The 27,361-nt window shown below is 40.8% G+C and overlaps 1 protein-coding gene across 1 annotated transcript; it reads right to left on the reverse strand.

The window, feature by feature from the left end:
• Positions 1-21,440: 21,440 nt before the first annotated feature.
• MAGEE2 (MAGE family member E2) lies at positions 21,441-23,731 on the reverse strand. Its single transcript, XM_035288751.3, has one exon. The coding sequence runs from the start codon at positions 23,511-23,513 to the stop codon at positions 21,942-21,944; it is 1,572 nt and encodes a 523-aa protein (XP_035144642.3). The 5' UTR covers positions 23,514-23,731; the 3' UTR covers positions 21,441-21,941.
• Between the last annotated feature and the right edge of the window lie 3,630 nt (positions 23,732-27,361).

Below are 27,361 nucleotides of genomic sequence, written 5' to 3' on the forward strand. Positions count from 1 at the left end.
ACTGACATTTGGCAGGCATCATCCTGGGACAAAGATAGCAGAAAAAGAAATGGGTAGCATCCCTCGCTGCGCCACAGATGCTACAGGTGCACCCCAGACAAGCAGGGCCTGGAGTGGACCTCAGCAGTCATACAGCGAAGGGGCTAGGCTGGTAGAAGGAAAACGAACTAACAGAAATACTTCATTATCAACAATCTGGGTGTCCACTCAGAGACCCAATCGAAAAGTCAGCAACTATGCAGACGACAAGCGGATAAACCCACAAAGATGGGAAGAAACCAGCAAAAAAAGGAGGAAAACACCTGAAACCAGAACACCTCGCCTCCTAGAAAAAAACAAAACTCCTCACCAGCAAGGGAACAAAGCTGGACGGAGAATGACTGTGACGAAATGACGGAATTAGACTTCAAAAGGTGGATAATGAGAAACTTTTGTGAGCTAAAAGAACATGTATTAAATCAATGCAAAGAAACTAAGGAACTTAAAAAAGATATGAGGAAATGATAACAAGAATGAACAACTTAGAGAGGAATATGAATGAATTAAAGGAGCTGAAAAACACAATACGAGAACTTCGCGAAGCATGCACAAGTTTCAATAGCCGAATTGACCAAGCAGAAGAAAGAATATCTGAAGTCGAAGACCAACTCAATGAAATTAAACGAGAAACCAAGATTAGAGAAAAAAGCGCAAAAAGGAATGAACAAAGTCTCCAAGAAATGTAGGACTATGTGAAAAGACCTAATCTACGTTTGATAGGTGTACCAGAAGGGGACGAAGAGAATGAATCCAAGCTGGAAAATACTCTTCAGGACATCATCCAGGAAAACGTCCCCACCTAGCAAGACAGGCCAACACTCAAATGCAGGAAATTCAGAGAACACCACAAAGATATTCTGCAAGAAGAGCAACCCCAAGGCACATAATCGTCAGATTCAACAAGGCTGAAATAAAGGAGAAAATACTAAGGGCAACCAGAGAGAAAGGTCGAGTTACCCACAAAGGGAAGCCCATCAGACTCACAGCATATCTCTCGACAGAAACACTACAAGCCAGAAGAGAGTGGGGGCCAATATTCAACATCCTTAAAGAAAAGAACTTTCAACCCAGAATTTCATATCCAGCCAAACTGAGCTTCAGAAGTGAAGGAAAAATAAAATCCTTTGTGAACAAGCCAGTACTCAGAGACTTGTCATCACCAGGCCTGGTTTACAAGAGCTTCTGAAAGAGGCACTACACATAGAAAGGAACAAACGGTACCAGAAATTCCAAAATCACACTAAATGCTAAAGAGCATCAACATAATGAAGAATCTACAACAACTAACGGGCAAAACAGCCAGCTAGCATCAAAATGGCAGTATCAAATTCACAGATAACAATATAAACCGTAAATACAAATGGACAAAATGCACCAATCAAAAGACACAGACTGGCAAATTGGATAAAAATCCAAAACCCATCAGTGTGCTGTATCCAGGAAACCCATCTCACATGCAAGGATACACAAAGGCTCAAAATAAAGAGATGGAGGAAGATTTACCAAGCTAATGGAGAGCAAAAAAAAGCAGAGTTGCAATTCTCATCTCTGATAAAATAGACTTTAAAGCAAAAAAGATCAAAAGAGACAAAGAAGGCCATTATATAATGATAATAGGATCGATACAACAAGAAGAGCTAACTATCCTAAACATATATGGACCCAATGCAGGAGCACCCAGATACATAAGGCAAGTTCTTAATGACTTACAAAGAGACTTAGACTCCCACACAATAATAGTGGGAGACTTTAACACTCCACTGTCAATATTAGACAGATCAAACAGACAGAAAATCAACAAGGATATCCAGGGCTTGAACTCAGACCTGGAGCAAGCAAACCTGATAGACATTTACAGAACTCTCCACCCCAAATCCACAGAATATACATTCTTCTCAGCACCACATCACACCTACTCAAAAATTGACCACACAATTGGAAGTAAAGCACTGCTCAACAAATGCAAAACAACTGAAATCATAACAAACAGCCTCTCAGACCATAGTGCAATCAAGTTAGAACTCAGAATACAGAAACCAACCCGGAACCGCACAGCTTCATGGAAACTGAACAACTGGCTCTTGAATGTTGACTGGGTAAACAATGAAATGAAGGCAGAAATAAAGAAGTTCTTCTAAACCAATGAGAATGAAGACACAACATGCCAGAACCTTTGGGACACATTTAAAGCAGTCTCCAGAGGAAAGTATATAGCAATAAGTGCCCACATGAGGAGAATAGAGAGATCCAAAATTGACACCCTATCGTCAAAATGGAAAGAGCTAGAGGAGCAAGATCAACAAAACTCAAAACCCAGCAGAAGACAAGAAATAACTAAGATCAGAGCTGAACTGAAGGAGATTGAGACATGAAAAACCCTTCAAAAAATCAATAAATCCAAGAGCTGTTTTTTTGAAAACATCAACAAAATAGACAGACCACTAGCCAGATTGATTAAAAAGAAAAGAGAGAACAACCAAATAGATGCAATAAAAAATGATAAAGGGGAAATCACCACAGATTCCACAGAAATTCAAACCATCATCAGAGAATATTACAAACAACTCTATGCGCATAAACTAGTAAACCTGGAAGAAATGGATAAATTCCTGGACTCCTGTGTCCTCCCAAGCCTAAACCAGGAGGAAGCTGAAACTATGAATAGACCAATAACAAGGTCAGAAGTCGAGGCAGCAATTAAGAGCCTACCACACAAAAAAAGCCCAGGTCCAGTCGGGTTCACAGCCGAATTCTACCAGACACACAACGAGGAGCTGGTACCATTCCTTCTAAAACTATTTCAAACAATCCAAAAAGAGAGAATCCTTCCCAAATCATTTTATGAGACCAACATCATCCTGATACCAAAACCCGGCAGAGACCCAACAAGAAAAGAAAACTTCAGGCCAATATCCAAGATGAACATAGATGCGAAAATCTTCAATAAAATATTGGGAAGCCGAATGCAACAGCAAATCAAAAAACTTATTCACCATGATCAAGTAGGATTCATCCCGGGGATGCAAAACTGGTTCAACATACGCAAGTCTATAAATGTAATTCACCACATAAACAGAACAAAAAGCAAAAACCACATGATTATCTCAATTGACACAGAGAAGGCATTTGACAAAATTCAACAGCCCTTTATGCTAAAAACCCTCAATAAACTCGGTATCGATGGAACATATCTCAAAGTAATAAAAGCTATTTATGACAAACCAACAGCCAATATCATACTGAATGGGAAAAAACTGGAAGCATTCGCTTTGAAATCTGGCACTAGACAAGGATGCCCTCTTTCATCACTCCTATTCAATATAGTTCTGGAAGTTCTAGCCAGAGCAATCAGGAAAGAAAAAGAAATAAAGGGTATTCAAATAGGAAAGGAGGAAGCCAAATTGTCTCTATTTGCAGACAACATGATAGTATACCTAGAAGACCCCATCACCTCTGCCCAAAAACTCCTGAAACTGATAAGCAACTTCAGCAAAGTCTCAGGATATAAAATCAATGTGCAAAAATCACAAGCATTCGTCTACACCAATAACAGATTTAAAGAAAGCCAAATCAAGAACGAACTGCCATTCACAATTGCTACAAAAAGAATAAAATACATTGGACTACAACTCACAAGGAACGTAAGGGACCTCTTCAAGGAGAACTACAAACCGCTGCTCAACGAAATCAGAGAGGACACAAACAGATGGAGAAACATTCCATGTTCATGGTTAGGAAGAATTAACATCGTGAAAATGGCTATACTGCCCAAAGTAATTTACAGAATCAACGCTATCCCCATCAAGCTACCATCGACTTTCTTCACAGAACTGGAAAAAACCACCATGAACTTCATATGGAACCAAAAGAGAGCCCGCATAGCCAAGTCTATTCTAAGCAAAAAGAACACAGTGGGGGGCATCACACTACCGGATTTCAAACTATACTACAAGGCTACAGTAATCAAAACAGCATGGTACTGGTACCAAAACAGAGATATAGACCAATGGAACAAAGCAGAGGCACCGGAGGCAACAAAACATATCTACAACTATAGGATCTTTGATAAACCTGACAAAAACAAGCAAGGGGGAAAGGATTCCAAGTTTAACAAATGGTGTTGGGAAAACTGGCTAGCCATGTGCAGAAAGCAGAAACTGGACCCTTTCCTGACACCTTACACTAAAATTAACTTCAGATGGATTAAAGACTTAAACATAAGACTTGGCACAATAAAAACCCTAGAAGGAAATCTAGGCAAAACTATCCAGGACATAGGAATAGGAAAGGACTTCATGAACCAAACACCAAAAGCATTGGCAACAAAAGCCAAAATAGACAAATGGGACCTAATGAAACTCCACAGCTTCTGCACGGCAAAAGAAACAGTCACTAGAGTGGATCGACAACCAAGAGAATGGGAAAAAATTTTTGCAGTTTACCCATCTGACAAAGGGCTCATATCCAGAATTTACAAAGAACTCAAACGGATTTACAGGAAAAAAACAAACAAGCCCATTCAAAACTGGGCAAAGGATTTGAACAGACACTTTACGAAAGAAGACATATATGAGGCCAAGAATCATATGAAAAAATGCTCATCGTCACTGGTCATCAGAGAGATGCAAATCAAAACCACATTGAGATACCATCTCACGCCAGTTAGAATGGCGATCATTAAAAAATCTGGAGACAACAGATGCTGGAGAGGCTGTGGAGAAAAAGGAACACTTTTACACTGTTGGTGGGAGTGTAAATTAGTTCAACCATTGTGGAAGACAGTGTGGCGATTCCTCAAGGCCTTAGAAATAGAAATTCCATTTGACCCAGCAATCCCATTACTGGGTATATATCCAAAAGACTATAAATCGTTCTACTATAAGGACACATGTACACGAATGTTCGTTGCAGCACTGTTTACAATAGCAAAGACCTGGAATCAACCCAAATGCCCATTGATAATAGACTGGATTGGAAAAATTTGGCACATATACACCATGGAATATTATGCAGCAATCAGAAATGATGAGTTCGTGTCGTTTGTAGGGACATGGATGAATCTGGAGAACGTCATCCTCAGCAAACTGACACAAGAACAGAAAATGAAACACCGCATATTCTCACTCATAGGTGGGTGATGAAAAACGAGAACACATGGACACAGAGAGGGGAGTACTAAACACTGGGGTCTATTGGGGGGAAAAGGGGAGGGCCAGTGGGAGGGGGAGGTGGGGAGGGATAGCCTGGGGAGAAATGCCTAATGTGGGTGAAGGGGAGAAGAAAAGCAAAGCACACTGCCATGTGTGTACCTACGCAACTGTCTTGCATGCTCTGCTCATGTACCCCAAAACCTATAATCCAATAAAAAATTAAAAAAAAAAGAAGGAAAAAAAAAAAAAAAACAGAAAATGAAACACCGCATATTCTCACTCATAGGCGGGTGATGAACAATGATAACACATGGACACAGAAAGGGGAGTACTAAACATTGGGGTCTATTGGAGGGAAAAGGGGAGGGCCAGTGGGAGGAGGAGGTGGGGAGGGATAGCCTGGAGAGAAATGCCAAATGTGGGTGAAGGGGAGAAGGAAAGAAAAGCACACTGCCATGTGTGTTCCTACACAACTGTCTTGCATGCTCTGCTCATGTACCCCAAAACCTAAAATCCAATAAAAAATTAAAAAAAAAAAGAAGATATACAAGTGGCCAACAAACATATTTTTAAAAAGTTCTACATCACTAACATTTATGGAAACTCAAATCAAAACCACAATGTGATACCACCTTATCCCTGCAAGAATGGCCATGATTAAAAAATAATAGCTGTTGGTATAGATGTGGTGAAAAAGGACCACTCTTACACTGCTGGTGTGAATGTTAACTAGTACAACTACTATAGAAAACAGCATGGAGTATTCCTAAATAACTAAAAGTATAACTGCTATTTGATCTAGTAATTTCACTACTTGTTATCTACCCAGAGGAAAAGAAGTCATTATATTAAAAAGAAACTTGCACTCACATGTGTATAGAAGTACATTTCACAATTGCAAAAATGTGGAGCAGGCTAAATGCTTATCAACCAATAAGTGCATAAAGAAAATGTGACACACACACATACACACACACACACACACACACACACACAGACATATGGTTGGTGGGAAATTTATTATGGTTTTTGCCATTATGTTCAATGGCAGGTGCAAAAGTCATTGCTATTTTTACCATTGAAAATAATGGTAAAACTGCAATAACTTTTTTTCAGTTGATTCTTCTTTCAATTTTAAAATGTTTTATTTTTCCATATGTTATTGGGGTACAGGTGGTATTTGGTTTCATGAGTAAGTTCTTCAATGGTGATTTGTGATATTTTGGTGCATCCATCACCCGAGCATTATACAAAGCCAATCCTACTGAGTCATGCTGGTTGTCCGGTAAGTGAAGGAAAGCTGGCAGTCACAGGCCTCATTTAGCTCCCACACAAACCAAAGGGTTGATCTCATTCCCATTGTGACCACCCCTTCCAACAGCCTGGAGTCTGTTTACAGGTAGTGGGTTAGCCAGGCTTCAGAACTTGCTTCAGACTACCCTCCTGCCAGTTGTTAAATAAAGGGGCTTGATTCTTCCCTCACCTGTGTAGTCTGCACACTGCCCTACCCCAATTTCTGGCCAAGAGGCACCTTGCCTGGTTTAAAATGTTATAAAGCTTAGCTGGACATTTCCTTCTCCCCTTAATGTTTGCCTCTGCTCCTCTGGCTGCCCTCTCAAGGGATCCCTGTGGTGCTCGGCAGGAATGGCCTGCTTGGGACCCAGTGAGATGTCAGGGCATATCTCACTGCTTCATCTACCCGTTTTTTTCTTAACTCTCTAAATTGACACAGCTGCAGATAAGGTTGAAAACTTCTCCTGCCAACAGACCTTCAGATTCTCCAGTGGGGGTGTGTGCTTGGGAGGGGAGGATCTCCCTTTCCTAATTCTGCAGTTGGAGCACTCACAGTTTTTTGGGTGTCTCTTGGTTCCTGCTGGAGCAGTTCACTTCCTTCAGAGTGTCTTTGGGTCCTTACAGGATTACTGGTTTGTTCTTGCAGTCAATCTGGAGCTAAAATTTACAATGCAAGCCTGCACCTTCTGCTCTGTCCATCTGAGTCAGAACTGCAATCTAGTCCTGCCTCTGTCCACCATAATCCCAGCTGATTCGTTCAGAAAACCACAATAACTTTTGCACCAAGGTAATATATACCATGTAATACTACTCAGTAATAAAAAGGAATGAAATAATTGTATTTGTGGCACCCTGAATGGAGTTGGAGAGTATTATCCTATGAGAAGTAACTCAGGAATGGAAAACCAAACATCGTATGTCCTCACTTACAAATGGGAGCTAATCTATGAGGGCACAAAAGCATAAAAACAATACAATGGACTCGGAACTCAGAGGGGAAAGTTGGGAGGGGGGCGAGAAATAGAAGACTACGCATTGGGTACAGTGTGCACTACTCAGGGGGTGAGTGCACCAAAATCTCAGAAATCACTGTGATGAGTTTTACATTGGGGTCACCACCTGAGACATTGATCACCACCTGCAATGGTCTGTTCTGGAGGCCCTGACTCAGCAACAAATGTATGAAATACACTCTCACATCCAGTACAGTGAATCTGAGTTGGCTAGGGATAGTCATCAACTGATTTCAGAGGGCAGTTGCAGCTAACTGACCATGACTCACTGTTTTTCCTCACATTTATTCAGTATAAATTCAATAACAGAGGTTCTAAGTCAACATGCTCATGGATAATTAACATGGTTAAAAAAGTGGTTTTACTAACAATAAAGGTCTTGGTTTCATGGCCCAGAATAGAACATTAATGGGTAATTCCCCTTTGACCTCCCCCAAGAGGACCATCCAGCACAAAATTTACCTGAGTAAACAGATAAGAGTAGGGACAAAAAAATGTGGGGTAAACAGACTTAACTGAGGAAGCTTTTATTATTCCTAATCTTCGCTCTGTGAACTAAAGCTCTAATGTAAGAACTGGCTGCCTTCAGCCCATTTCATAAGTTAATAAAAACCTTTCAGCCATCCAAAAGGTTTCAGACTATATAAGTATACCTAATATTTCCTTTAATATTTTGCCAGTCACCCCAAGTGTATCCCAACAAATACCACTGAAGAACTTATCAATGTACCACCACCTGTTTTCCAAAATCTACTGAAGTAATAAAAAAAAAAGAAAATGTAAAAGTAGGTTTTTAAAATAGATTTAGGGAGTAAAAGCACAGTTTTGTTACATGGGTATATTGAATAGTGGTGATGTTTGGGCTTTTGGTGTAATTATCACCTAATGACTGTACCTTGTGCTCATTAGGTTATTTTTAAAATGTTAGTTTTTCAAAAGCACTGAAATTATTTCAAATTGAATTTCAATCTTTTTCAATGTATATAAAAATATTTTATGGCATTATCAATGTGAAGATACTGTTCTACATTTTCCCACACCTAATTTTCATTTTATTCCCACTTATTAGCGTGTTCATCACTTTTAGTGGCTCCCTGGTATTTAATCTTTCCATTACAGGCATACCTCAGAGATATTGCATGTTTGGTTCCAGACCACTGCAGTGAAGTCAATATTGCAATGAGACAAATACTGCAATGAAGTGAGTCACATATATTTTTTTGGTTTCTGAGTGCATATGCAAGTTTTTTTTAAAAAATGAAAGATGTCCACAGTGAAAACTATAAAATATTTATAAAAGGCATTTAAGAAGACACAAAAAATGGAAAGATATTTTATCTTTATGGTTTGGAAGAATCAGTATTGCAGATGGCCTATTGTGGGGCTTCACCCCATAATCATGCAGGTCAATTCTCCCTAATAATCTCTTCTATATATACATATATCCTATTAGTTCTCTCTCTCTGAAAATCCCTGACTAATACAATAGGCTTTTTGTTACTGATTCAATTTCTGAACTTGTTATTTGTCTGTTCACAAATTCAATGTCTTTCTGGTTTCATCTTAGGAGATTTTATATTTTGGGAATTTATCTGTTTCTTCAAGTTTGGCATCTTGTGTCCATAGAGGTGTTCATAAAGTAGTCCCTGAGAGTTTTCTATATTCTGAAGGGTCAGTGATTGAGATGTGGGTCCCACTGCCACGGAATTCTGACCTGCAGACCCTGAGTTAACTACGGTTGAATGAGAGCACTCTCACACCATTTCAAGTGGGCTAGGAAATAGCCACTGGCTGCTTTCAGTGGATGAGATGCTACCAATTGACCAAGACCTTCTGTCTCTCCAGACTTTTATTCATAACAGAGGTTCTAAGTTAACACATTTGTGGATAATTAATATGGTTAAGAGAATAGTTTTATGACTGACAAGAGCTTTAGGTTCCAGAGCCCAGAGTAAATGCTATTAACAGGTACATGTAATGTCTGTTTTGTCCAAAATAAGAATGGCAACCCCTGCTTTTTCAGGTTTTCCATTTGCTTGGTAGATTTTTTTTCATTTCTTTAATTGAAGCCTATAAGTTTCATTGCATGTAAGATTGGTCTCTTGGAGACAGCATACCATTGGGTTTTGCTTTTTCATCCAAGTTGCTTCTCTTTACCTTTTAAGTGGTGCATTTAGCCCATTTACATTCAATGTTAGCATTTATATGTGCAGGTTTGATCCTGTCATGTTGTTAGCTGATTATTATTATTATTTTATTTTACTTTAGGTGTATACTATAGCCAGCATTTCTCCCCATGTTATCCCTCCCCAATCTCCCCAGCCCTCACTGTTTCTCCTCTAACCCCCACAACTGCCCCCATTGTGTGATGCTCCTCTCCCTGAGTCTAGGTGTTCTCATTGTTCAATACCCACCTATGAGTAAGAACATGCCGTGTTTGGTTTTCTGTTCTTGTGTCAGTTCTGAGAATGATGGTTTCCAGATTCATCCAAGTCCCTACAAAGGACACAAACTCATCATTTTTTATGGCTGTGTAGTATTCCATGGTGTACATGTACCACATTTTCTTTTTTTTTTTTTTTAATTTTTTATTGGATTATAGGTTTTGGGGTACATGAGCAGAGCATGCAAGACAGTTGCGTAGGTACACACATGGCAGTGTGCTTTGCTTTTCTTCTCCCCTTCACCCACATTTGGCATTTCTCCCCAGGCTATCCCTCCCCACCTCCCCCTCCCACTGGCCCTCCCCTTTTCCCCCCAATAGACCCCAGTGTTTAGTACTCCCCTCTCTGTGTCCATGTGTTCTCATTTTTCATCACCCACCTATGAGTGAGAATATGCGGTGTTTCATTTTCTGTTCTTGTGTCAGTTTGCTGAGGATGATGTTTTCCAGATTCATCCATGTCCCTACAAACGACACGAACTCATCATTTCTGATTGCTGCATAATATTCCATCGTGTATATGTGCCACATTTTTCCAATCCAGTCTATTATCAATGGGCATTTGGGTTGATTCCAGGTCTTTGCTATTGTAAACAGTGCTGCAATGAACATTCGTGTAACATGTACCACATTTTCTTACTCCAGTGTATCATAGATAGGCATTTTGGGTTGGTTCCAGGTTTTTGCTATTGTACACAGGGCTGCAATGAACATACATGTGCATGTGTCTTTATAGTAGAATAATTTATAGTTCTTTGGGTATATACCCAGTAATGGCATTGCTGGGTCAAGTGGAATTTCTATTTCTAGATCCTTGAGAAATCACCACACTGTCTACCACAATAGTTGAACTAATTTACACTCCCACCAACTGTGTAGGAGTGTTTCTATTTCTCTACATCCTCTCCAGCATCTGTTGTCTCCAGATTTTTTTATGATTGCCATTCTACCTGGTGTGAGATGGTATCTCAATGTGGTTTTGATTTGCATTTCTCTCATGACCAGTGATGGTGAACATTTTTTTCATATGCTTTTTGGCCTCTACAAAAGTCTTCTTTTGTAAAGTGTCTGTTCATATCCTGCACCCACTTTTGGATGGGGTTGTTTGTTTTTTTTCTTGTATATCTGTTTTAGTTCTTCGTACATTCTGGATATTAGCCCTTTGTCAGATGGGTAGATTGCAAAAATGTTTTCCAATTCTGTTGGTTGCCAGTTTGCTCTAATGATGGTTTGTTTTGCTGTACAGAAGCTCTGAATTTTAATTAGATTGCATTTATCTATCTTGGCTTTTGTTGCCTTTGCTTTTGGTGTTTTAGTCATGAAGTCCTTGCCTATGCCTATGTCCTGGATGGTTTTGCCTACGTTTTCTTGTAGCTTTTTTATGATGTTAGGTTTTATGTTTAAATCTTTTATCCATCTGGAGTTAATTTTATTGTAAGTTGACAGGTAGGGGTCCAGTTTCTGCTTTCTGCACATTACTGGCAGTTTTCCCAACATCATTTATTAAACATGGAGTCCTTTCCCTATTACTTGTTTTCATCAGGTTTGTCAAAGATCAGATGGTTGTAGATGTGTGGTGTTTCTTCTGGGGTCTCTGTTTTGTTCCATTGGCCTATGTCTCTGTTTTTGTACCAGTACCATTCTGTTTTGATTACTGTAGCCTTGTAGTATAGTTTGAAGTCCAGCAGTATGATGTCTCTGGCTTTGTTCTTTCTGTTTAAGATTGTCTTGGCTATGCAGGCTCTCTTGTGATTCCATATAAAGTTTAAAGTGGTTTTTTACAGTTCTGTGAAGAAGGTCATTGGTAGCTTGATGGGATAGCATTGAGTCTACAGATTACTTTGGACAGTATGGCCATTTTCACAATTCTTCCTAACCATGAACATGGAATGTTTTTCCATCTGTTTGTGTCCTCTCTTATTTTGTTGATCAGTGTTTTGTAGTTCTCCTTGAAGAGGTCCTTTATATCCTTTGTTAGTTGTATTCCTAGGCATTTTATTCTTGTTGTAGCAGTTGTTAATGGGAGTTCTCTCTTGATTTGGCTGTTTGTCTGTTATTGGTATATAGGAATGCTTGTTATTTCTGCACATTTATTTTGTATCCTGAGACTTTGCTGAAGCCACTTATCAGTTTCAGGAGATTTTGGGCTGAGACAATGGGGTCTTCTAGATATACAATCATGTCATCTGCAAATAGAGACAGTTTGACATCATCCTTTCCTATTTGAATACCCTTTGTTTCTTTTTCCTGCCTGATTGCTCTCACTAGAACTTCCAATAGTATATTCAATAGGAGTGGTGAGAGAGGGCATCCTTGACTCATGCCTGATTTCAAAGGGAATTCTTCCAGCTATTGCCTGTTCAGTATGATATTGGCTGTAGGTTTGTCATAAATGGCTTTTGTCATTTTATGATATGTTCCATCGATACCTAGTTTATGGAGAGTTTTTAGCATGAAGGGCTGTTGAATTTTATCAAAGGCCTTCTCTGCATCTATTGAGATAATCATGTGGTTTTTGTCTTTGGTTCCGTTTATGTGATGGATTACATTTATAGATTTACATCTGTTCAACCAGTCTTGCATCCATGATATGAAGCCTACTTGGTTGTGATGGATAAGCTTTTTGATGTGCTGTTGCAATCTGTTTTCCAGTATTTTATTAAAGATTTTTGTGTCGATGTTCATCATGGATATTGGCTTGAAGTTTTCTTTTTTAGTTGAGCCTCTGCCTTTCTTTGGTATCAGGATGATGCTGGTCTCTCAAAATGTGTTAGGGAGGATTTTCTCCTTTTGTATTTTTTGATACTGTTTTAGAAGGAATGGAACCAACTCCTCTTTGTATGTCTGGTAGAATTCGGCTGTTAACCCATCTGGACCTGGAATTTTTTTGGTTGGTAGGCTATTGATTGCTGCCTCTACTTCAGCGCTTGTTATTGGACTATTCTTGGTAGCTGATTATTATGCACACTTGTTTATGTGGTTGCTTTTTAGTGTCACTGGTCTGTGTATTTAGGTGTCTTTATGTAATGGGCAGTAATCATCTTTTATTGCCACATGTAGCACTGTGTTTTGGATGTCATGTAAGGGAAGTCTGGTGGTAATAAATTCCCTTAGCATTTGCTTGTCTGAAAAGGATTTCATTTCTTTTTCACGTATGAAGTTTAGTTTAACTGGATATGAAATTATTGGTTGGAAATTCTTTTCTTTAAGAATCCTGAATATAGGCCTCTAATCTCTTCTGGCTCATAGGGTTTCTGTTGGAAGGCTTACTGTTAGTCTGATGGTGTTCCCTTTGTAGGTGACCTACCCCTTCTCTCTATCTGCCTTTAACAGTTTTTCTTTCATATTTTGCTTTGAGAATCTGATGACTGTTTGTCCTGGGGATAGTCTTCTTGTGTAGTATTTCACAAGGGTGGGTTGCATTTCCCAAATTGAATATTGGTCTCTTTAGTGAGGTTTGAAAAATTTTCATGGATGATGTCTTCAAATACACTTTCTAAGTTGCTTCCTTTCTCTTTCTTTCTTTAAGCGATACCAATAGGTCATAGTTTTGGTCTCTTTAGGTAATCCCATATTTTGTGGAGGCTTGTTTATATTCCTCTATTTATTTTTCTTTATTTCGTTTGACTGGGTTATTTCAGAGAGTCAGATTTTGAGCCCTGAGATTGTTTTCTCATATTGGTTAATCCTGCTATTAATACTGCAATTGCACTGTGAAATTCTTAAAGTTAGTTTTTAAGCTTTATCATATCACTTTTGTTCTTTCTAAAAATAGTCATATTTCCTTTCATCTCTTTTATCATTTTATTGTATATCTTAGAATCCTTGGATTGGATTTTGACTTTATCCTGAATTTAAAGGGTCTCCATTTATATCCCTATTCTGAATTCTATTTCTCTAATTTCTGCTATTTTAGCCTGGCTAAGAATCATTCCTGTGAACTAGTCCAGTCTTTTGAAGTGAATAAGACACTGTGGCTTTCTTAGTTGCCAGACTTCTTGATCTGCTTTTTTCTCATCTTTGTGGGCAGATGTTTTTTCAATAATTGACATTGCTGTTTCTTCGGATAGGTTTTTTTTTTTTAATGTGGTCTTCTTTGATATCCTTAGGGGTTTGGTTGTGGTAGATTCAATCAAGAGACTTTGTTTTTGGAATATTTTAGGAGGCCAGTGCTCACCTCAGGACTCCTGGGCCTTATGCACTAACTCTGGGGGGCTGGTATTGTGTCCTCACCTTTTTTCATTGTCTTCTTGATATTAGGAACCTGCTGCTCTAGAGGGGTTGATGTATTCCCAGGTTGCTGGTTACAACACTTCAATGGATGGTGCCAATCAAACACTTAGTGGGTGGTGGCAGTGGAATCTATGCTAATTCCCATATGCTAGCAGCAGTGGAATCACAGCATGGTGCACACTCATTGGTTGGAGAAGGGGTCTGGAAGGCACAGGGTTGCCATGTTCCATGTGGGCATTTACATTAGCAGTGGTGTTGGCAACATATGTGAGAGGAGTGGAGCCACTAATGTCAACTGATGTATTCATGTTGGTGGCACTGTTGGTGTGGAAGCATGACACTGGCAGATATGAGGCTAGTGCCCTCCATGCATGCATTCACACCAGCAGCAATAGCTACACAGGATGGGGGCCAGGGCTGCTGGTCTCTGTGCTCACATTCATGCAAGCAATGGCGGTGCAGCAGGAGTGCGCAGAGTGTGCTCACATTCATAGTAGTGACATAGTGGGGTGCATACATACATGCATGCTGGCAGGGAAGGGAGATGAAGCAGACCAGCATTCAAATGTACTGATGAAGCAACATCAGGGTTAGCCATGGGCAAATTTGTGTCACCAAAGGGGTACAGAGGAGGCTGTAGTGAGGGGACTGTGTGTATGGGCTTGTGTACACCATTAGGAGCTTCTTTTCTAGAGCTCTGCAAAGGTCAGGCATGGTCTGCCAATGCCGGAGCTGTGATGTAGGTCTCCAGGAGGCACTCTAGCTGGGCACCAAAGGCTGCACTGCAAGTATGTGCAGCCATGCTGAGGCCCTAGAAGAGGTCAGCAAACAGGAGTTTGCTTAGGTTGGACTAGTCTTGACTCACAGGCACGATTATCTTGCTCTGTTCAGATCCAACAGTTTCCCTAAGGCTAAAGTCTCCTAGGGGAGTAGAGGTGAGCCTTGGGGAATAGACATCCCTGGCTGTGCTCCACTGAAGGCACTTGTACACCAAATCCTTTGGGTTCTACACTGGCTGGTCTTCTGCCTCTACCAGTTCTCTAAGCAGATCTGCTTGCCAGCACAAGTGTTCATGCAGGTTATGGGGTCTCCTACTGCTAGAATTCCAGAGATCTATGGCATGAGCAGGTTGCTGCTCACCTGCTCAAGTTTCCTTTTCCCTGGGAGTTGTTGGTGGCCAGGAACATGTCCCAGTGCATGGAAGCCCCTTGCAGGTTTCCCAGCTTCCTTTCCTTATAGCTCAGCATCTGTTTTTCTTCCATCCATTCTCATTGTCTTCCCTCCAAATACATGCTTGGAGTGTGCCATTCTTCCCAATGTCCTAGTCTCTTGGTGGTAGATGTTTCTCTTGGTTGCATTGAATAAGCCACCTTGGCTCCAATTTTTAGAAGTTTTTTTAAACTAAATATTATCTCATTTATCCATTTTTGCTTTGGTTGCCTGTGCTTCTGAGGTACTACTCAAATCTTTGCCTAGTCCAGTGTCTTGGAGAATTTTTGTGATATTTTCTTGTAGTAGTTTTATACTTTGAAGTGTTAGATAATGTCAGACTCAACAAATAGCAGAATTCACAACTAATAAATGCACAATAGTAGATCAATGTAAAACATAACTTTAAAAATAAATCTGTTTTAAATATTGAAAGAGGTGAAAAGGGACTGGAATCCATAAGAACAGGAATCTTCTTTAAAAATAAGGTATATTTTTAAAAGGAACAATTGGAAATTTTATAAATGAAACAGGTACACATTGAAATAAATCTGCTAACATATTGCTCATATATTTTCACAGACTCAATGCTGAGCAGTGAGTTGGAACACAGATTAGTCTAGAAAAGAGATATTGGCTTTACTACACACTTCAGGACCTAACTAGGTTTTTCCCTCTCAGACTTGGAGAGTGAATTCTTTTCATTCAGCACATGTCTGGCTACTATTCATCCTCCCGGTGTCAAGGATACTTAAAGTAGTGAAAACAGATTTTATTCAGTAACTACTGACAATACTGAAAAAAGCTGAGCTCCTCTCCAATTCATGCAAAAGTGGTTTGGCAGTTTTAAAGGGAGAGTGATGTTGGGGGCTCAGTAGAGTCAGACAAGAGAAAATTACAAAAGATTGGTAAGTGTAAATGCAATTAGGCCAGCTGTGTTTGTTATCTGGTAGTTATCATAATTAGGATTCTGTCCTTCCAAAGAGACTGGGAGACAGAGTTCCTATTTTTCTTGATTCCGTTTCAAAGGAATGGCTCTTAGATTTTTGGGAGAGATACTTCTGAGTTGTAAGAGATACATAGTCACTGTAATAAGCTATTTTCAGTAAGTGCTCTAAAAAAAGGGAGGTCAGGGTTTTATCAGCAGATTTTGGCAAGAACGAACAGTACATATTTCCTGGTACCATTGAACTTTCTCAGGCAGTCATTTTAAAGGGGTTTGGGGATTAATCATAGGGACCTAGCCTTAGGCTGCTAAAAACCATGCTAGAGTTTAGTCAGATCTCTTATTATAAAAGGGGTTTGGACAGAAGTGTTAGTTCTAAGAGTTCTGCAGTTATCCCCTGTGAGAAACTATGAGGATGCCCATGGTTATATTTATATGAGGAGGCATTATATAAATAATTGATATTAACAACCTGCCAAAGATTATTTTCCTTACTCCCTCCATCCTAGGCCTTGCACAATGCTCCCCACCCCACCACCTGCCAACTTCCAGAGAAAGGGAAGCAATTCTGTGTGAAACCAGCTCTCCACACCTGGCCCCCACAGATGACCATCTCAAGGCAGACCTGTCCTGACTCACAGGCAAGATCATCTTTCCCTGTGAGCACCCTGATCATATCAGGGTGATCTCCTTTACCAGCTGGAATGATGAACACCTTCTCCCAGGACAGCAGTCCTCTTTATCTTGCAGAAGGAGGCAGTCCAGCCTGGGCCCTTCCCCAGGGCTCCATTTGTCTGTAGCCTTTACAGAAAAATAAGCTCGTCTGAGCTGTTGCCTAAACAGGGCAAATCTTAAGTAGAGATATCAGCTTTAGAAACAATGGCTATTCTTGTGTCTTCCCTTTCTCTATCCTTCTTCCCTTCTATATTATAAAAGAAGTGAACACTTAGAGGGCAGAAACTTTATCCTGCCTAGCCAATGCCAGAGAAGGTGCTCTCAAGAGAAGAGCAGTTTAAGACAGGCTGCTTGGACCTTAGGCCTCAGCTCCCAACTCCCTCCCTAACTGGCCCGTTAGAAAGGAAATCATCCTCACTGACTGAATCCCTGAGTGGCAAGTAAGCAGGTGGTTTCCTACAGGACACTGAGGTCTGCTTAAATAGACCACCCATAAGCTTCCATAAAAATATCTTGTGTATTGGATTCTACAAATAATATATTCTTGATGCATCTGACCCTCACTAATTTATAAACACTTAGGGTTTACATTTGCCTGAAGTATTTTCTAAAGAAAACAAAGACTAGCAATTCTAACAAACCAGTAGTTGTTTGACTTCAGCTACCCAGGTGTTGACAAATAGTAGTCTTAAAAGAAGTTGTATGGCATGGAAATATCACTGCACTAGGATACAACTGGTTTGGGTCAGAGTTCCAACATCATCAAATAGTAGATATGTGACTAGAGCTTTCTATCAATTTCTTGAAAACAGCATTAAGTGGCCTATAAAGAGATGTGAGTAACTTGCCCAAGTTCACACAGCTAGTAAGTGACAAACAATACTGTCCAGATCTAGAGTTTTTAACCATTCCAAATACATTGTCTCATCCTTGTCAGGTGCTTGTTTATTCCTATGGTGTCTAGAGCTAAAGTATTAATATTTAAGCATACACTATTTTGCACTTTTTTTGCAACTAGTTTCAAATCCTACCTGCAGAGAATTTCTAAAGATGTTGTTGAGCACTTACTGAGGGGGAAGACAAACTGTATTTAGCGAGCAATCTTACTGGCTGGAGATCCCCTCTAGGAAGGAAGGAGACTGCAGGGGTTTTGTCTGAACATGAAAGACACTTAAGAGTTGGTCTAGATAATTGGTATTGGAGGATTTAGGGGCAGAAATCCTCGGAGCAGGCAGAATTGCCTTGAAATCCACATATGCCAGTCTATCTCAGCTTTTCCTTGGATTTTATTTATTTGTGCATGGCTTGTGTATGTATACAGAAGCTGATGGAGAAAAAGGGCAGAAAAGGCTTTTCTAACCACTCATCTCTGAAAAAGGGCACTCCTGGGACTCAGGAACTGAAAGTGATTATATTCCCCATGTTATCTCCCTAGGAAGGATCCCAATCATAGGTTAAAGGGGACTTTGGATGGAATATATACAGGGTGATGAACCCATATCTAACCAATACGCATTCTGCCATCCCCAGAATGCCAAAACTTCAAGACTTGGTGGATATTGATGACTCACAGAGTCTGCAAATGAATTCAGGCCTTCCCGTCTCTCAAATGAGTTCTCCAGATAAAAAAAGATATTTTGCCTGGTGTTCTAAAGGGTTAATAGTGACTTACATTGGAGTAATTTGTACAGCATTCCCTGTAAGTCTTGTTTACTGGAAACTCACTTCCACCCTTAAGTGTTTCTCTTAGGGGATGTTAATTCTAAATTGGTTCCTGAAAGATAAGAGTACTCAAATCTCTCTTGGTCTTCAAAGGAATGGTTGTGGCCACAGAGAGATTATACCTTTGCCCACACCAGAGTCATCTGCCCTGAAAGTCTCACTCTTGTCACTTCTGGGAAACTGCATGTGGTCTCTGTGACACAGGGCTATTTCCCACTTCTGTTCTTGCACTCTGAGTAACCCTGGGCAAGTCAGAAGTTCTTTCAGGTCATTGTTTTTTCAGGATTCCAAAAAAAAATCACTTAACACTTCTGGAGATCCAGAAATAATGATATTTGATGCTCTCTGAATGAAGTAAGCAGAAAAGGCTGGAGGCTTAAAGAGGTTCAGCTGGAGAAGACTCATAGTGAACAGAAATGCATATTTTATACCAAGACAGCTTTCATGGAGCCCCAGTGGTGGAACAAGGAAGAGCCTGGAGAAATTTCAGCTTCACATGCATTCTCCTGAGTGCTCTCATCTTGCCTCTCCACTCTGGCAATGCAGTCTTTCCTTTTATATCCCAAGAGTCAGAAAATTTGAGTGGGAACGCAGGGCAGGCCCAGACTGGGGCTCCTTGGACTCCAAGCCCAGTTCTCATTGATTGGCTGTATGCCCTTGGGCATATTAGTTAAGTCTCAATTTCCTGTAGTGCTAAGTGGTACTATTAAAATGCTTCTTAGAGAAAGGGTGGAAATATTAGATCTAAGAACATGAAGAACCCAGTACAGTGCCTGGCTCAAAACAAATGGCAGCATTACATTGATCATTGTTGGTCCAGATGCTACACCTTCCCCTTGGCAGATTTCTGCCTCTCTCTACTGGATCCCCCCAAAAGAGCTGATGTGTTTGTGGACCCAGAAATTGCAGCAATCCGGCCGGCTGCGGTGGCTCATGCCTATAATCCTAGCACTTTAGGAGGCTGAGGTGGGTGGATCACTTGAGGTCAGGAGTTTGAAACCAGCCTGTCCAACATGGCGAAACCCTGTCTCTACTGAAAATACAAAATTAGCCAGCCATGGTGGTGCGTGCCTGTAATCCCAGCTACTCGAGAGGCTGAGGCAGGAGAATCACTTGAACCTGGGAGACAGAGGTTGTCGTGAGCCAAGATGGTGCCACTGCACTCCAGCCTGGGCAACAAGAGCAAAACTCCATCTCAAAAAAAGAAAAAAAAAAAAAAAAAAAAGAAAGAAATTGCACCGATCCAAAAATTCAGAGTTAGAAAAAAAAAACGAAAAACTTGGCAGCTTAACGTGCTTGCTTCCATTCCCTCTGCCGTCTCACAAGCATGTACAGGTTAAGTGTCCAAGGTAGCTGAAGAATGAGAGAATTGCTGTTTAGTACACAGGCAAGACTCTGCTCCAAGGTCGCAGATTTTGAATTGGATACTCTTCCCCCTGACAACCCACCCCACCCCATTTTCAAGAACCCTTTCAGATAATACTCTCCAATTAATCATTTTCTCGTCGCTGGAAGCCCCGCCCTTAGCATTCAGTCCTTGGAATGCTACCCTTGGGAAGATCACTGAGACGGGGCTGTATTGCCCTAGCAACCACGGAGTGCGCCTGCGCAGTGGCGTCCCCAAGCCGACAGCTCTAATTACGCGTCTGCATCTCAGCCGGCCAGACTTTGGGTACAAAAGGGCATATCTTCCTTCTCCCTGCCCGCTTCCTCAGCAAAATGATTGTGTCCTTCTCTCTCTGAGGCCGATTAAAATGTGAGGAATGTCTTCCAACTCTCTCCCATCTGGTAGGAAGTAGCAGATGGGAGTAGCTCCCAGTGATTAAATGGATGAAAAAGGCAGAAAGCTTGTGTGTGCCAGGAGATGAAGAAATATAGATCCTACACTACTGGTAGGAAGCAGCTCTCCCTCTATGACATTCGTCTGTATAGCAGGGCTCCCTCTCAGAAATTGTTACCTGCTGGCTTGTGGAGAGCTATTAGCCAGGTTAGAAGCTATAAGGGGGATTAGGATGAAGAGAGAAAAATGTGAACACTCACCTTAACAACTTGGGTGCTGAAAAAAACCGCATTGGCAGAGGATCCCCTGCAGAGTTCCTCCAGGTAGATTGTTCAGTCTGATTCAAGGTGCAAGGCCACTGTTGGCTCTCAAGAGTCACTCTGAGGATGTGGGCTCTTGTTACCTCTACCACAAACTTATTTCTCCCACTTCTCCCTTAAACTCAACATTGTCTTTCTGAACTACTTTCAAATTCTTCAGAGGTGCTTTACACACTTGCTCTGTCTTCACTAGCAGCCCTTCCCTTCCTCTCCCCAACCTCAGGTCTCATAATAGATGTCACTAAAGCACATCTTATCCCCAGTCCTCCATACCACTTAATCCTCCCACCACTACTCCTGACTACTTTCTCACTCATCCAGGCTTGACACCTCTGCACCTTCCCCAGCTTTTCTTAGACCCCATCACCTTCCCACCGTCCTTCCCAGCATTTAAAGTTGGGAGTTATTCCTGTGGACTCTCATATAACTCTGAGCCTATGCCTATTACACCATTTGCTATAGCATGATATAATTACTGATTTACTTTCCTGAGTCCTCCCCTTAAGCCCTGGAGCCAAGCTGATCTTCTTCACCCTTATATTCTCAGCACATAGCCCTGTTCTCAAAACGTGGCAGGTGCTTTAAAAATGCTTATAGAATAAACAAGTGAATAAGTATTGTGTCTAATTTATTATGCTTTTATTGAAAATACAGGTAAATGGCAGTCATATATACATATATATACACGCATATATATACTGTTGTATATATGTATACAATGGTAGACACAAAGGAAGAGCAATCACAAATCTGTGGTTTTGTGTTTGTTTTGCTGTGTGTGTGTTATTGTTGTTTAACTGCTATACCAAATCATTTCGCTAATTATTTCAAAGATGTAAATATTACCAATACATTTTACAGAGCTATCTGAATTTTATACTGAAACAAGACAGGGATGGCAAATGAAAAATTCAATTCATAAATATTGATCATTAACCTAATCCAAGGGTATATTAAAAGGAAGCAAATACTATTAGAATTGGAACACAGACAGCAAGCACAATGTGTACTTCCCACCCAAACCCTCCCCAACTTCTAATTCAGAGCCCCAGTGCCCATTTCCCCAAGGCATCTTTAACTGATGCCACTGAACTGAAGTGATATATATTCCCTAGACTTCACATGGGGCCAAGGAAGAACATGGCATTTGCCTCAGATTTGGCTCTGGCCTCCTCATCTTCCATAGCCTCCCTATATTGCTCTGGCCAGTCCTCTGGTCGCTTTCTGTATAGCCTGGCCATGTACTCCAAGACTTTCATTTTGGTGGTTTCAAGGTGAGCTCGAGGACCCCATAGAAGCTCATATTCAACTGGGTTAGAATAGGACAGTGGTCTGCATTCCAAGTAGCGCTGTCTCATAAGCTTACAGGTGATGGCATGCTTTCTTCCTACATCCACATTAAATCTTCGAAGCATGTTCCAGACATTGCCCTCTTTGACACGGTTGCCCATCAGGAATATCAAACCTAGGATTGGCATTACATATTCTTCAGTGGGTCTCCCCAGGCTCTCTAGCAGCACTTGCTCTTCTTCTGATTCTGGTTGCTGGACAAGGAGGTAGATGTGCTCACTGGTATCAGCCTCAATCAGAGACAACCCATAGAACATATCAAGCATTAGAGTAGCTCTATTGAGGATATTTGGGAACACATCCTCAAATTCTTTGCCAGTGTGAGCCAATAGCTCATCCTGATGTATAGGCAGCAACTCCTCAGTGACACTAATAGCAAACTGGACTAAATCATTTGCCTTATCATTCATAGTGTCCTCTGACCAGAACTCTAAGCCAGCAGTCAGGCTTCTTTCTTTGGTTTTGTCAGCTTCCAGGGCCTTATTATATTGTTCTGGCCAACTCCAGGGTTCTTCATCATGGGCGTCTGACACAAACTTCAGGGCTTCCATCTTTGTGATTTCCCTGTGGGCTCTAGAGCCCCACAAGAACTCAAATTCAAGGGGATTAGTGCCATACACCGGCCAGTACTCCAAGAATTGCATGCACACAAAGTCAGTAGTGAGGAGGTTCCTTGTGTTCCCAAAGAGGTTGTTGTTCCTCTGAGGCTCATCCCACATATCAACTTTTATCAGTAGATCCCAAATGGAGTCTTCTCTTGCTCGGTTCCCATTCAAGAGAATGTGGCCTAGGACTAGGGCCAGAAGACCTGCTTTTGGCATATCCAGAGACTCTGCTATCCTATCAGTGGTCAGGGAACCTCGTTTGCTGATTAAATTGTAGGTGTCAGCCTGGGGATCAATAATTCTCAGGTTCAACCCAAAGACCCGGTCCAGGTGAGCTGAAGCTCGTCTGAGGATCTCAGGGAACTGATCTGAGTCCTCTCTGAGAAACTCCAGCATCTCGGACTGCTGGATAGACCCCTCAGTCTGGCTTTTCATTCTCATGAAATTCACCAAAGCAATCGATCTGTCTTCTAGAGGGTCATGGACCCTGAGCGCCCCCAAACGTCTGGACTGCTCGTTGATCAGGACCTCCAGGTCATTCTGGTCCTGAACAGCCTGGGCAGTGTTGACACACTGAGGGTTGATTGGCGCCTGAGGGCACTGGGGGGCATCTGCGACTAGCAAGGAGGTGGGGGACCCCGAGGCGTTAGTAGCTTGTATTTCACCCCGGCCGTCGCTGTAATCTGCAGTGATCTCCGCGCTACAGTGGCGTGCATTCAGGCTTACCAGAGACATGGTTCCAGGAGACAGGAGCGGGAACAGTGAGATCAGCGATCAGTCAGAGAAAGGACCGTAGGAGTGTTGGTACCTCGGCACAAAGCTGAAGCCCGAGACGCTGGACCTGGAAGGATCAAAAGTGAGATCTGGTGCGAAGAGCGATCTTTCTATACAAGCGCTGGCCAGCAAAGACTGCAAGCCTCAGCGGTTAGTTTTGCTGCAGCCTACGCAGGCTCAGTCAGGCTTTGCACCGTGGTGGCCACGCCCCACTCCCTGTCTTCCACCCCTTGTCTCTCATTCCCGCCCCCTCACCTCTGAAGGGCAGGCTAAGCTGGTTGAAATGGTTGCTAGTAAAGTCGAACTTGTTAGTGAAGAGACTTCAAGAAAGGGAGTAACAGATATAGATAGCTAAAGGGTCAAGGAATGAGGAGCCTTCAGTGATGCTCTCTCCACTTGAAGTTTTTCTTTGGGGCATAAAGCACCATTCTAACGCGGTAGAGGATTCAGAGAGGAGAAAGAGGAGGAGCAGGAGGTGGAGGAAGGAAGGAGGAGGATGCTTACCATGAGAATTATTTTACAGATTCATTAAAACATCCAATCACTCAACAGACATTTACTGACCACATGCCACATGCCAGGCGCAGTGCTGTACATCAGAATACAAACATAGTGATTTTCCCTTTTTGTGTGGAACTTACCTTCTGGGGTAGGTTCAAACAATGTTCAAAATAATGAGAGCTAACACTTCTGAAGCACTATATGCTGGCACTGCTTCTAGAGCATTCACTTTTTTTCATACTAGTTCATATAATGCTGGCTATTAGGTAGGTACTCTTAATGTTCCTCATTTTACAGATAAGGAAACTGGGTCAGGGAGGTAAATTTACCTTTCCAAAGTTAAGCAGCAATAAACAAAAGAGACCACTCAGGTCTATCAGTCTCAAGCATATGTATTTTCTCTCACACAGTCTTATCTTTAACCTTATTTATTAAACACGACTCATAAAATAGATGAAAATAGGTGCTCTGATGGTCAATTAACATGTGATACAAACACAGAAGTAAGTGATGAATTGCAGCTTAGTCTGGGGTATGTTGGGTTGCAGGCAGTTTCCAAGAAAGCCTCAAGAAGGAGTTGAGCTCTAAGTGATGAATAAATGGGAAGGGTTTATAGTAGTATTCTAACCTGAAGTAACAGCAACAGGAAAGGTCTAGAAGAGAGTAGGTACAAAAGTTTGTGTAACAGCCACTCACTCAGGGTGACTAGAGCCAGAGTGTACTAGAATGTGGAGGAGATGAGGGTGAAGGTGGCTAGACAGTAAGGACTGGATTTTCTGTTCTTCATTTAGTATATCAAAGCTTGTTGAGGCCCATAGGGAAGGAATGGCAGCACCAGAATAGAAGCTATTTATTTAGAGGGTTTATGTATATGTGTATGTACAAGCACACATTTGTGTTTGAGGAGGCATAATCCAAACACTTTGGCCAGGAAGAGGGGAGTCAGATCCTTTATTTTCTGAGAGTACTACTAAAATAGTTGGGCTAAAGCATAGCTGTAGTCCTGGACTTCAATCAAGTTGAAGACTATGATGGTTGCACTTTTAGGTGGAGCATTGGAAAGAGAAAAGATTTATATAGGTTGCCATCTGCAGTCACAATTGAAATTCTTCCTTAAATTCTTGATGGTAATGAATACTGTTACATTTTCTGTAACATTGCATTCAGTAATCTTACTCCCTGGAATTCCTTCAGAGGCCACTGTCTTCTCTTCACATGTGGAGGTCACTCACCTCTGACATTATCTACATCCCAGGTGCTTTCTTCAGTACCAAAATAGGTAGCTCAGGGTCATGAATTTGGTCAAACTAGGCTAAAGAGATCAGTGTTTACAAAAATGAATGTGCATATTCTACAAGGTAGAAATGTGTAGTTTGTATGCTGATCCATTTTTGGGAGAACGTTGTAGAAACCAGCACCATCTTCCAAGCTGCTACAAAGGTATGATTAAGGTCAGATCTGATGGGGTCCATCACTCTGGTCTTTACCCTTCCCCAGAAAGGCTCCTGTTCCTTGTCTTCAGTGAGTGCTTCCCAGGGGCAAATTCAGATAGGATCTTTAATCTCTCCAGTTATAAACAAAAACAAATCAAAACAAACAAATTGGTACATTTTCCTTTGAAATGCATCTCAGTTTGCCTTGAGTTGAACCTCCTACTACTCCCGCCATGTAATAAAGGAAAGCAATACTGAATGGTAGTATCTTATCTCTGAAATGACATCCTGATCCCATTCCACAGCACTGAAACGCTTAATAAGTTGATCCCTGCTTGGCTCTCTATCTTCACCTTTATTTCCCAGCACATCCTTCCATGATAATCTTATTCCTGGCCATATTGACCTACACTTCTCGTCTTAGCTAATTCTATTCTACAAGTTTCTAAAAAGTTCTACTTATTGTTAAATGAATAACAAAAATCTGTATCTGTGACTGTGACATATGGCATGTTTTTCACTCTTTAAATATAATGTAAAAAAGATAGGATAATGGTCTCCATTCTGAACTCTTTTTGATGCTTCCAGACCTACTCTTTATACTTTTCAAATATATATATATATACACACAATTATTTCCCGAATAATTTTAACAAAATGTTTTTTACTTTAATACTGAAAAAATATGGCATACACAAAGTAAACACATCATGAATGTAGAGCCTGATAAATTATGACAAATTTAACATACCATCTTACCGTGATGCCACTTAAGAAATAGACCATTACCAGCATTTCAGAGGCTCCCATGACACTTCCTCACAATCGCTTTCCTCTCATATTTCCTGAGAGAAAACCCCTGTTTAGACTTCTGACATCACAGTTTTGCCTCCACCTAAACTTTAACTAATATTAGTAGAATTATACATCATATATTTCTTTATAGTTCTCTTTTTCCGATAAAATTTTACACTATGTTATTTATCCATTTTGTGTATAACAGCAGTTAGTTCATTATCATTCCTATATAGTTTGCACTGTATAAATATGTACCACAACCTGTCTTGTCAACCATTGATGGACATTTGCCTTGTTTCCCATTTGTGACTATTATAAATAATGCTGCTGTTAACTTTTTGCACTTTTATTTTAGCTTATGTGTATATTTATGTTGAAAATAAGTCCATGAGTAAAATTACTAGGTTATAAGTATGTATAGTTTTAGTTTTCATATATATTACCAGAGAGTTTTTCAAAATTCTTGCATCAATTTATGCTTCCTGTAGAGTATAAGAATTTCTTTTTTTAAATTGATTTTATTTTACTTTAAGTTCTGGGGGACCTGTGCAGATCTTGCAGGATTGTTGCATAGGTACACACTGGCCATGGTTGTTCACTCCCTTCATTCTCCCGTCACCTAAATCAGGCATTTCTCCCAATGTATAACTCCCTAACCTCCCCACACTTCACTGTCCCTCCCCAGTCCCCCAACCCCCAACAGACCCCACTGTGTGATGTTTCCCTCCCTGTGCCCATGTGTTCTTATTGTTCAACTCCCACCTATGAGTGAGAACATGCAGTGTTTGGTTTTCTGTTCTTGTGTCAGTTTGCTGAGAATGATGGTTTCCAGATTCATCCATATCCCTACCAAGGACATGAACTCATCTTTCTATGGCTGCACAGTATTCCATGGTGTATATGTGCCACATTTTCTTTATCCAGTCTATCATTGATGGGCATTTGGGTTGGTTCCAGGTGTTTGCTATTGTAAACAGTGCCTCAATGAATATATGTGTGCATGTGTCCTTATAATAGAACGATTTCTAATTCATTGGGTTTATACCCAGTAATGGGATTATGGGGTCAAATGGAATA

This window comes from Callithrix jacchus, chromosome X (genome assembly GCF_049354715.1).
Source record: "Callithrix jacchus isolate 240 chromosome X, calJac240_pri, whole genome shotgun sequence".
Classification (NCBI taxonomy): Eukaryota; Metazoa; Chordata; class Mammalia; order Primates; family Cebidae; genus Callithrix; species Callithrix jacchus.

Excerpts from the sequence above, each read along its gene's own strand:
- MAGEE2 (XM_035288751.3), bottom strand. The coding sequence starts at position 23,513 with ATGTCTCTGGTAAGCCTGAATGCACGCCACTGTAGCGCGGAGATCACT.